Below are 11,195 nucleotides of genomic sequence, written 5' to 3' on the forward strand. Positions count from 1 at the left end.
TGCTGAATTATGCCACTACAGAATAGAAATATAAAAGGATTAAATGCTTAACTTTATTAAGAAAAATAGAAGAGGCAAAACTGCTGATGAACTGGGCATGAGAGGTCTTGATCTCTGCTCTTTGGAGAGATGTGGCATACCTAGTGGCTTTTTTTTGTAAAACACCACTCCCATGTGGCCTCCCTAGTGATGAAAGGGCTGTGGCACTCTCTCAAGAGGTGATAGACTTGCAGGGGCAACTGAGCTTAAGGCTCCACTCTTGCAGAGACCTTCAGCTGGCAGCACACAGGCTGCAATCATCCCAGGGAGACAACCAAATGGCCTGGGACTGCTAGTAAAATTTGCTCTCCACTTCCTTGCCTGGTCCCCCGTTCCCATGCTGCCCAGATGTACCACACATTCTCCTTTAACCCAAACCTGAGCCAGCATTAGGTGGGCCCTGCTGCTCCAGGGGTGGCCAAGCCACCTCCCTACACCTCCTGGTAGCAACTTGGCCTTTCAGCTGCTGCTCCTGCAAGACGTCTCAAAGTAGACCCTGAAAGCAGTGGCAGCTCTTTGTTACAAGTTCTCATCCACATATATATGAACACGGTCCAGAGCATGACACTGGTGTTCCCTGACAAGTGACTACCTAAGTAGATGGTCTCCCTAGATAAGGGAGATACCAAGTAGCTCAGGGGCTGGAAAGAACAGAGAGAGTGGAGACACAGAAAATGGTGGGGCTGCAACAGTCAGCAGTGTGGACTGAATAGACAGCACCTTCACCCAGCTGCCTTTCTCAGAAGGTTGCACTTCACACAGCAAACCAGCATCTCTGCCAGGGTAACTAGTAACACCAGTAGCTCCCAAGACTTCAGGGAAGGGAATGAACAGACCTGCCTGCTCCTGCTCCTCTGGCCAATAGCTTAGGTGAGGAGGCCTTCCAGTAGGCTATCATGTACGGTAGGACTCTGCTTTCTCATCTGGGCAGGCTTTGAAAAAAAATTGACTGTCTTCCCCACTTCTAATTCTTCCAGCTTCCTTTCAGTCTGGGAACCAGCTCCTGTTGGTATGCATGAGGCATGGTCTGAGCAGTGCCACCTTTTAAAGTCCTTCAAAGGCTAGACAAAAGCACATGCATCCCATCATTTTAGGAAGCAGAGGACACTTAGCCCAAGGAAGAGCTCTTCAAATTCATACTATGGGAGCTTCAGGTATGCAGAGAAGCCAAACATGGATTTCCCAGGCACCTATGGAGGCACTTATTCACACCATGAGATAGGTGATGCCAGTGCCTGACAGCAGCTGAGTAATGAAGTTTGATCACAGTTTTGGAGTAAGTCATTCTGGTGCAACCTCACCCTTGCCACTTCACAACAAATCCTCAGGCAAATCAAGTTGCTATGTTCAGGTTTGACCAACAAAATGAGGACCCCAACAAAGTGAAATTATACAGAAATAAATAACACCTTAGCCTAGAAGCCCTGATACCCAGCTTCTGGCAGCGTCCTCTAGCTTTTCAGTCATGAGACACCCAGACTGCTGACTGTCCCTGGGGAATAGGACTCTCTTGGCCTGTGAAAATGCTGAAAACACATAGTTTTCCCTTCTCTGCATCAACAGAGGAAAAAACATTTTCCTCCAGCATTCCCTCTTTTTTCTCTATTGCATATTTCTTCTTTTAGCTGAAGCCACACTTTTCAATTGAATTTTTTCTCAATTTAATTGCAGCTGCAACTGTCAAGGCACTCCATTTACCAATGAGCTTAACTATAACAAATGGTAAATTTGTAGTATAAATGAGAAGTTTGAAGGATACCCAGACAGCTCCAGTCACACAGCTAGACCCAAAAATAAAGTAACCACTGCACTCCTTGGGAGCCTGAAGCACTCCTCTGTAGCACTTTATTAAAGACAGGAGAGGAATACAGGCCATACTCCCCCAACTGCACATGTCTAGGAAGGGTTTTCAGAAGCTATGGAGAAATTCTGGACTATTATCAGCTCTCTCCTCACAGTACACAAGCTTGAGGAACTGTGCTTCTGTCTGTAAGGAGATTTAAGTCAGAAATGAGAGATAACTGTAAAGTGCCCGCTACAAACCCACACTGAGGGTCCACTCCCACCACATCACCTCACTCTCCTCATTCATATAGTTTCCACCAGGGCTTAAGATGTAGCAAAGTGCTTATCCTCTCCAAAGCAGACATCAGCATGTTTCGTCCCGGCACTGCTAAGCCTGAAGAAGCCTTCCCAGCTTCTCATCATCTGGCTCTGCTCATCTTCCATCATCTTCTTCTCAGCCTGGCCTCTACCTAGAATGCACACTGCTGCTTTCCACCAGGACATTATACATCGCATGAACAATGATTTTGCTACCTCTCCCACTCACTCTGCCAGCACTCCCTGGCCCAGCAACTATGTTCTTTCTTCCATGTTCTTTCTTCAGTAGCCATTAGGTAGATAAAAGCTTTGATTAAGTCCCACAGATAGGTCTGTTGGACATGTCGATGCAAGTTAAATTAGGAGTGACAGCTCTGAAGTCCCACAATGTAATCTGCAATATATAAATATCACGTCACACATAGCAGGCCAGCTCCAGGTTAGCGCTAATATTCTGTTGGTTGCTTGCAAAGAGCCTAGTGCAGGGATGAGATGCCAGAAAATTTTCCTCTCCTCATTTAGTCTATCTCAATTTTGCAAACATCTACAGGCTCTGATTTGTATTAAATTATCTTCTGGGATTATGTGCCCTCTCAGGCACTTCTCTTAGTAAACTATTTGCCTTAGCACAGTAAATAGACTATTTTAGCAATCCCAACAATTTACAATTCATGTTCACCAGTATAAACAATGTTAAATTATTGCATGAATAAAGGTATTTTGAGAAACAGTTGTCTTGAATTATTAACTGTCAACAATCACTTATGGCAAAGGTTCAACTTACCACACAAGTCAACTTGATGTCTACCAGGACTGCAAGGCAGACCTACAACAGATGGCAAAGCTGGTAAAAACTGAGGAGAGAATAGGACTAGGATAGACATATAGGTCAGGGCAGCAGCTTTCTCCCATCAACTGGTGTTAATCTTGAGCAGGATGAGATATATTAGAACAAAGAGAAGGCTGGTCCCTGCATGTGCTGCCTGACTTTCCACCTATTTCTAGGATGTGGTCATGCTCTGTGCTGGAATTCATAGAGCTGAGATGCTCATGCAGGGACTGACCAGGTGCAGGGACACATCCCACCACCGTTTAAATCCTCCGTCATAAATCACAGATCTCTAACTCTGACTGCAAGCTCATGTTTGAGGAATATATGTGTATTTTAGAAATAACTAAAGTGTACTAGAGTGTTAAGTCTGCTGCATAGTAAAGAAAACGAAAATACCCTGCTGCTGTTAAATGAGTGATAGGGCTCTATAGATGTTTGTTTGTCTTGGTTTATGACCAAACAAATTACATTTTGTAGACAAAAAAGTTAGCCCATGGTTACTCTGTTCTTTAAGAGTGATATGGACAAAGGGGAAACAAGGCAAGATTGGCCTGAAGTACATGGTAACTTTGTACAGCTCAATCTTTTCTGCAAGAACAGACAACTGGCAGCAGAGTCTCTGTTGATAGAGGTTGACAGCCTGGATGCCAAGTGTGTAACACAATGTGGCTGCAAATAGAGAGTGGTGAAAACATGCACCGGGGAGAGGGAGTATTTTGTACTGGCAGGCAAGATCAGTATTTCAGAGGTACCTACAGGCAAAATATCTTGCTTTAGTAATACTTATTGAGTCTTACAACTGAAGCCTCAAAATCTAAGAGGCCATGATTGTAACACTGGCAAGGCCAGAAATGGATGTTGCATTTGGTCTGTGTTCAGCACATCCAGACAGGCAGCAGCAGCAAGTCCCCCGGGGCCTCCAGCCCCTGCCCCAGCGAAACCACAGTGGGGCCAGTCTCCAGCTCTCCATGGCCCTGCCCTCCCTGCCTGGGAGGTACCCAGGGCTGGGGCTACAGACATTTTTTAGCTTTAGGGAGACACAAGCAGCCCCAACACATCCCATCTCTCCCCTCCAGGCTGCAGAGCAACCTGAATTCTCAGTCGCTGTTGCACCCTCTCCTCCCCTTCCTCTCTGGCCGCACGGCACAGAAACTGCTGTAAGAAAACATAAAATGGAACTCAAACAACACCAAGTTCAAAGCAGATTTTGTTTGGTTAAGTTTTATTTTTATGTACAGGGGTAGTATCAGCTTTAGCAATCCAAACAAATACTCCAAAAGGTACAATTTAGGTGAATCTTCTTTTGCCAAATCAGCATGTCTACCTGTGGCTGTTTCACACCTCTGCCAGCAGCAAAGCTGCTGCCGCTACTGACAAGAAGCAGCTGAGCAAGGGGCAGTAGATGTCTAGTGTTGGTGCATTGGTCTCATAACTCATTCGAGGTGGAGGGACGCTGCACTACCCCTTTGCAGCTCTCTTTGCAAGGGTAGCAGTCTGGTTTTTGTAAGGCAAATAGCTGCTGCTCCCAGCTGCTCGCACTGCCAAGGGGCAGAGGTGTCAGACTCTAAAAGCAGCATCTGACCTAACACATGGTCATTAAACACTGAGACCCAAAAGAGGAAAAACATGTCAAGCAAGAATGAACTCAATGGAAAAAGTAGGTTTGAGAGATGGCATAAGGAGCAGGGAATTGTGTGCAAGGAACAGTAGTGGAAATTAGCAGCCACACAGGCATAATTCAAATTCCCCTTTATATATACTGGTTGAAGCAAGTCCATACAAAGAGCATTTACGTGGCACTAAGGAAAAAAGGTTGGACAAAACCCCAACCATGAAAAAGAGTGAGGACTACAAAAGCAGTAGGAAATTAGGTGGAAACTAGCACATGAGAAGAAAAAAGGGTACCCAGGCCAGACCAGACTGGGATTAGTTTCCCCCACTCATAATCGCTGTCTTGTCAACCTGTTCAATATTTTTATCCTTCCTGCTCTTTGACAAAGTTGAGGATTGAGCTGTTTTCACTTCATCCTGAGAGCTGTGGTGTCCACCAGTTATTCAGGGAAAATTGTTTCTCAGTTGTAAACATACAGAGATTGAACCAAACTATATAATTTGGGACAAGGATCACCCCAAAGCTCAAACACAACTGCATTTAGGACCAGAGTTTCAGTTAAAACCCTTCACATGTGCGTTGACGATCATTATATTAACATTTGGGTTAAGGCAGTATATTACAACTCAGTAGTAATCATTCCTATGAACAGCTTTTGCAAATCCCACTCTGTCATTCCCACGGTCAAAAATGCAGTAAAACGCAGACATAAAGACATCTCCTAAAATCCAGAGTGGGCCGGTGCGAGTGCTGATGTCGAGAGACTGAAAGCCACTCATGCAGAAGGTTTGGTCTTCAATAGACTCCTGGAAGGGAAAGCCTGTGACCTTGCAGCCGCCTGCTCCAGCCCCAGCTCCAGGAGCAGGGACAGGGGAGCAGGGAGGCTGCGAGTACACACCTTTATGATGTATTGCTCTGCTGTCAGCTTGTACTCGTGGTGTCCAATCGTGAAGCTTATGTGAGGCAAGCTGGACAGTCTTCTGCAGTCTACAAGAAACTGTATGCGACGCACTGATTGGGATGGGATCAGTTCGCCTTTTTTTAAAGTATTGCCCTTTGAATTCCAGACTTTTGCAGCAGGTGATAGTGCATTTACTACAGAGAGACAGCATCAGCCTGACTTATGGCCCAACACTGCCCTCCAGCTTTCCAGCTCCTGCACCAGGTCAAACCATCCCAACAGCCCAGACCATTGCCCCAAAGCCCCTGGGACCCAGGGCTGATGAAAATCCTTGGGATCCCCAGAAGGACCAAGGTGAAGGAGAAATCTGATGTCCCCCCTGTATAACTCAGAAGTAAAACGGTGTGAGCCCCAGTGAACCCCTGTTAGCAAGGTTTGCTGAGCAGAAGTCCTCCGATGCTGTGGCTGGAACTGGGTGGAGGGAGCTGCCTCCAGCACATGCAGGGAGCACCCTGTGGCCACAGCTCACCCCACTCCCTCCCATAACATCATAGTTTTAGGGGAAAAAAGACAGTGAGGAATACAGCAATTTATGCTCTGCCCTGGAGTGGGATTTAAAGAGCAGAAGGACTAAACTCTGGCGTGGCCACTGATTTCCATAAATAATACATCCACTTACAGTAACACAGAGCATAATTTTCTTTCTAGTTATTTAATGTAAAGACTGGCGTGTTAAATGTCACTGCAGAATGCTCCAAACCCCAGAGGGATCTTTGCTGTAAACTAGTGTTTAAAGTCATTGTTTTAAAGGCTTCCTATAAGGAAGAATCTACTATTTTTGTTGTTGTTAAATCTGCTTTATGAAAACATAGCCTTAAATCTTGTGTATACTTACCAGGTGTCATACCACTGGAATAAAATAAACCATGGGGTACAGAGGACAAAGGTAAAAAAAAACCAAAACAGTAAGATGGTTTGTGGGATATGAGAAGCAAGACATAATTAATGTACATAGCTAGTACATCCAGAAGAAATTAATGCTTGTCAAAAGAGACAAAAGTGCTGGTAAAATCACTGATGGATGCACCCACTTATACTGGGATAAATTTGAGCCAGTATACTCAGCCTGTCTGTGGCTGCTACAAAAACAGTCACAGAAAACCGTATTTTCAGGATGCTTTTTTTTCAGAATCTGAGATGCTGGCTGAGTGCTCTTATGTCAGCACTGGAGTATATAAACTTATACTGCACTGACCTGTTTCTTGTTTACATTACACTAATATAAGTGCGTTGGAAATATGCATTTTCTCTATACCCATTAATACTACCATTATAAAACCAATTTGTTATTACAGCATACTGTTTGACGTGTATCTGAATATTTGTATTTTTTTAAAAAATGAAGGTTTGACTGAGAAAGAATCAGAAGCTTCAGGAGTTACACAGATGCAGCTCCTAGTCCTCCTCTTACCAATGGAGGCAGATTAGAAGTCCACTTTTGACTTTGATCTTTTCCCAGTGCACTGGGCAACAGTAACACTCTTCATCTCCTTGCAAGTGCAGTTTTGTGTCAGGATCAAGGCAATGGCGAAGTTAACGGCAACCACATGCGGCAGCTGCTTTACTTGGGGCTGCAGCGATGTGGTAACTACCCATGGGAGTCAGCCAAGGGCCAGCAATAAGGCACAGTAAAAGTAAGCTGCTCTCTCCCTGGGGGCGGGTGGGTTCAGCCATCTCACACTTGCTATCTCGGTGCTTTAGACATTACAAGGGCTCAATGCCATCTGAAAATTGCCAGCAGGGGGATGTGAAGGTGGCAGAGAGACATCCCAGCTTGGCCGCAGGCAAGGCGGTGGGAAAGCCTGACCTACCTTGAGCCACCTCAGTTCATGCAAGCCCCACAGAGAGGCACACGGGGCTGGGGACCACAGGTGTGGGGCCAGAGAGGCCATGAAGTGATACTTCAAGGCTGTTTTGGCCAGCTGGAGGAGATGGAGGTGCTCCTCAGAGGGCAGGCAGGGATGGGAGGACCGGTGGGGAGTGTCAGCCAAGGAGATGCAGGAAAATGGCAGGGAAGAGAGGAAAACCAGCAAGGAGACAGAGAATGAGGTTCAAGAGGGAGAATAAGAGACAGCGAGGCCTGTCCTGCACCCCATGGCTCATCTTCCAGGAGCCAGCATTCTGAGCATCACAGATGCGTATCCCTTCCGGGAGCCCTGGCATGACACCATCTGCTCTGCCGCAAGCCAACAGTGAGAGGTTCCGTCAGTGAAACCACTGTGGGGCTGCAATTACAAAACCTTTCCCTTTCCATTTGATGCTGATGGGGCCAATAGCACCGAACTCCTCCTGGCCTCAGTGAGCAAACAGCTATAGCCAGGGACTTTGAAAGGAAGTGCTCCTCTGATTTTCCAAAAGAAAAATATCTCTGATGTAGAGTATGGATCAATTCCTCAAACTGACACCCCCGTTATTTTCTTACACACCAGTATTGATGAGTACAGGAAAGGAGGTGGGCATTTGGGAGGAGGGCTGGGGCAGAAAGGCACACAGGTCAAAACCAGCATGGCTCTGAGTTCAGTGCTGTCCTGGAAATAAGACTTTCACTGAGACCTTTCTGAGCAATTATTTTAGTTATTTTCCTACCCTAGTAGCTCTTTGTGCCAAATACCAGTTTCTCTTCCTCTCTGGCCGTTTTCTGGCTGTATAGTTTTTACCTCTCCAGTATGTGATGGGCTTGCCCCAATATACTCCTGTAATCGTCTGATTTGTGAAGAGGGGCCGGTGATAAGAGAAGTGCCTGAGTCAACGATGGCTTCACAACCATGGGAGCAAAATGCCACCCAGCCCTGGATCTTTATGCTGCAAGTGAAAAACAAAGCATCTTTAAGCAAACGGCATACACACTGTGATGGAAAAAACATATTATTGCTAGCTAAAGTACCAGAGTATGGTCTGTAGTTAAAACTTGCTGCCAAGCTTTCTCAGTCTTAAAAGAAAATAACATCTTTAAAAGACAAAAAGTAATAAAAGGAAACAGCATGAGGAAGATTTCTCATTTATGGACTCACTTTTCTCTCTCAGGACTCCTACAGCCCTAACCATTTGTTGCCTGCTGATGAATTTGTCCTCACTCACAGGTATGTGTCCTCATTGATTTGTGCCACAGGAGAAGCTCCAAAGGGACACTGACTACTTTGACCAAGGTTGATAGGAGAGATGAGAGCAGGACCTGGAGCTGGATTGACTTCCTGGGTGCCTTAACCTCTTAACTGAATAGTCCACCGAGAGTCAATTTGACCATTGGTGTATCATATCAAAACATATTAACATGCTCTCCCAGAAATCAGTTACCCATGTCACAGCAGATTTCGAGAACTAATAAACCCCTGTCTCATCCTGGTGAACCCTCTCTTTGAAAGGCACAAGGGTAAAACACTGCAGCCAAGTCCTCCTGCATCTGTATCACTGGGTGTTTCTGTCTCTGCATGTTTCACCTGGGGAGCTGAATTCCAACAGGTATTTCATATATACAGACATACATACTTGTTCAGGTGTATTTGCCAGTAGCTTTTCTCTGTGACTGGGACCCAGTGGATTGAACCTTTGTAGAGAGAATGGTCTATTCCCCCTAGAATCAACTCACCACCATTCTCCGTGTCATCTCCTCTGAAAGCAGAAGACAGGTTAACACAGACATGAGATTGTGCCAGCCTGCACTGATGAGATTACACTTAAAAAGCAAAAGGCAAACCACAGCCCTTTCCAAATTCAGATACAGATGGCTGAAAGGGATTATTTCTAAATTATAACTGTCTATGTCCCAACTCAGAGCCTCCCAACAACCTCTGAGAAGATTTACTGTAGGCTGCCAAGGGCTAAGATAAGCATCAGGAGCAGGTTGAGCCAGATGCTGTTCTCAGCTCAGAATAAACATTAGGTAAATTGCTGGAATTACAGCCAGGTCTAGATGAGGTAACAACATTTCTTTTCTGAAATGTGGCTCCTTGGGTGTAGTACGACATTTCTGTTCATCTCCCCTGGCCAGAAGGAAACCTCTAGCAACTCAAGTGTGGTGAGTCTGAGCTGGGACCTTTTCTTTTGTTTATGACCATCTCCAACAAGAATAACTCTTCATCCAAAAATTAATGGTCCTCCCTAGCACATTTTTCCTTCTCACTCCATATTTTTCAGTGTCAAATTGGAGGAAAAAAAAAAAAAGGTAAATTACTTTCTAGAATTGAAGATTTATACAGTTGCATGGTTGTCTCAACAATTAAAATAGATTTGCTTCTTTTGGAGGAGTGTCACTTTAAAGACTGACCTTTCCAGATAGAATGAGAAGACCGGCTCCTCTACCAGCTCCTGGTTCATGATGCTGTCAAACACGGGCAGAGCATTGCCCACAGCTAAGGAGGGGTAGCCCAAGCCCAGCACGCCATCAAAGTGGGCAAGGGCAAAAGTTGTTCCTGGTTCAAACACTGACTCGCCAAAGTCCTGTCCCTTGATGGAGATGTTACTTATCTGTTTGGAACAAGTGACAGTAAAGACACTATCAGTTACAACAAATTAGCCACATTCCAGACCCATATCAATGGATTCATTCAGTTTCTAAGGCCTGGATATCCTTGTGTGATTTACATCAACATAATAGGTGCCCAGTTGGTGGGTAGGCTGCACTGATTCCTTCTAATACCTTAATTCTGTGGATGTTTTTCATAAACCCAGGACAGAACCCAAGGAGGGAAGCAGAAATGCAAAATAAAATCTTAGGGATTTGTCCAGATAGCCCAAAGGCAGAGCATGACCCACATGTCTCAGCACCCAGCATGGTACGACCTCACCCTGCCCTTGCCTGAATCAGGCAAGGTCTTCCAGGGCAAGGTCCGTATCTGAACTGCCCTGAAAACAGTTGACCTGGAAGCTGACACCCATTTTAGGTGGAGGCTCACCTGCAGTGTGTCTTTGCCAGCAATGCCCAGAAGCTGTCCTGTGCCGTACTGCAATGAGAAAGCTTCTCCGCCGTGCTCATACGAATCCGACAGAAAGGACTTAAATTTCTGGTGCAACCCTACACAAAACAAATGACACTTGTGCACCAAGGAAAGGTCCCAGCACCATGCCTGCTTCTTGATGCAGAGCCGGCCAAGTTGCAGACAAGGCAGGTTTTTGCTTGTCTTTAGGAGGAAGGCTGGTTGATGGAGGTGACCATTCCTGCACTGGCACCCCTGTTTTTCTGTATCTCAGAGGTTATTTTGGTTTTTAAAGGGAAATCAAAACAAAAATGGGCATTTGCACCGCTATTTGTAGCTCTCCCAGGTTTATTTTTGTGCCTTTTACATCAGACACCTGGTGGTGTGGAGGCATGTTTGGCAGCTGCAGTGAGTGCCTGCCCTGGCTGCGGGGCAGTGTGGAGGGGCAGAGATGGAGGAGCAAGCTGGGGAGGGGAGAGCGGACCTCGGGGGTGCTCCAAATCCTCCCCTCCCAAATCCCTGCTGCAGGAGAGCTCTTTGGGAAAGGAGAAATGGCCAAGGAACTCGAGACATGAGGAACAGAAGGGAGGGTAACGTTTCTTACTGCACGCTTCACTGATGCAATAAGCAGAAGGGACCCAAAAATTGGAGGAGCCGGTGTCAAATACAACGGTGAACCTCTGTGGCGGCGTGCCGACGCTCACAACTCCGTAGTACTGTGCCTGGGGGGGGGGG

The 11,195-nt window shown here is 45.9% G+C and overlaps 1 protein-coding gene across 1 annotated transcript; it reads right to left on the bottom strand.

Annotated features, from left to right (window-relative positions):
- Positions 1 to 5,171: 5,171 nt before the first annotated feature.
- On the bottom strand, positions 5,172 to 11,182 carry LOC104532132 (cathepsin E; the record flags this gene model as incomplete). The annotated part of the gene is made up of 7 exons (XM_010177247.2): positions 5,172 to 5,392; positions 5,485 to 5,583; positions 8,205 to 8,349; positions 9,034 to 9,156; positions 9,812 to 10,011; positions 10,440 to 10,558; positions 11,065 to 11,182. Coding segments are annotated over 7 exons (984 nt in total), but the record flags the coding sequence as incomplete, so codon positions are not given.
- Between the last annotated feature and the right edge of the window lie 13 nt (positions 11,183 to 11,195).

Source organism: Antrostomus carolinensis, unplaced genomic scaffold (assembly GCF_000700745.2).
Source record: "Antrostomus carolinensis isolate BGI_N321 unplaced genomic scaffold, ASM70074v2 scaffold6551, whole genome shotgun sequence".
Taxonomy (NCBI): Eukaryota; Metazoa; Chordata; class Aves; order Caprimulgiformes; family Caprimulgidae; genus Antrostomus; species Antrostomus carolinensis.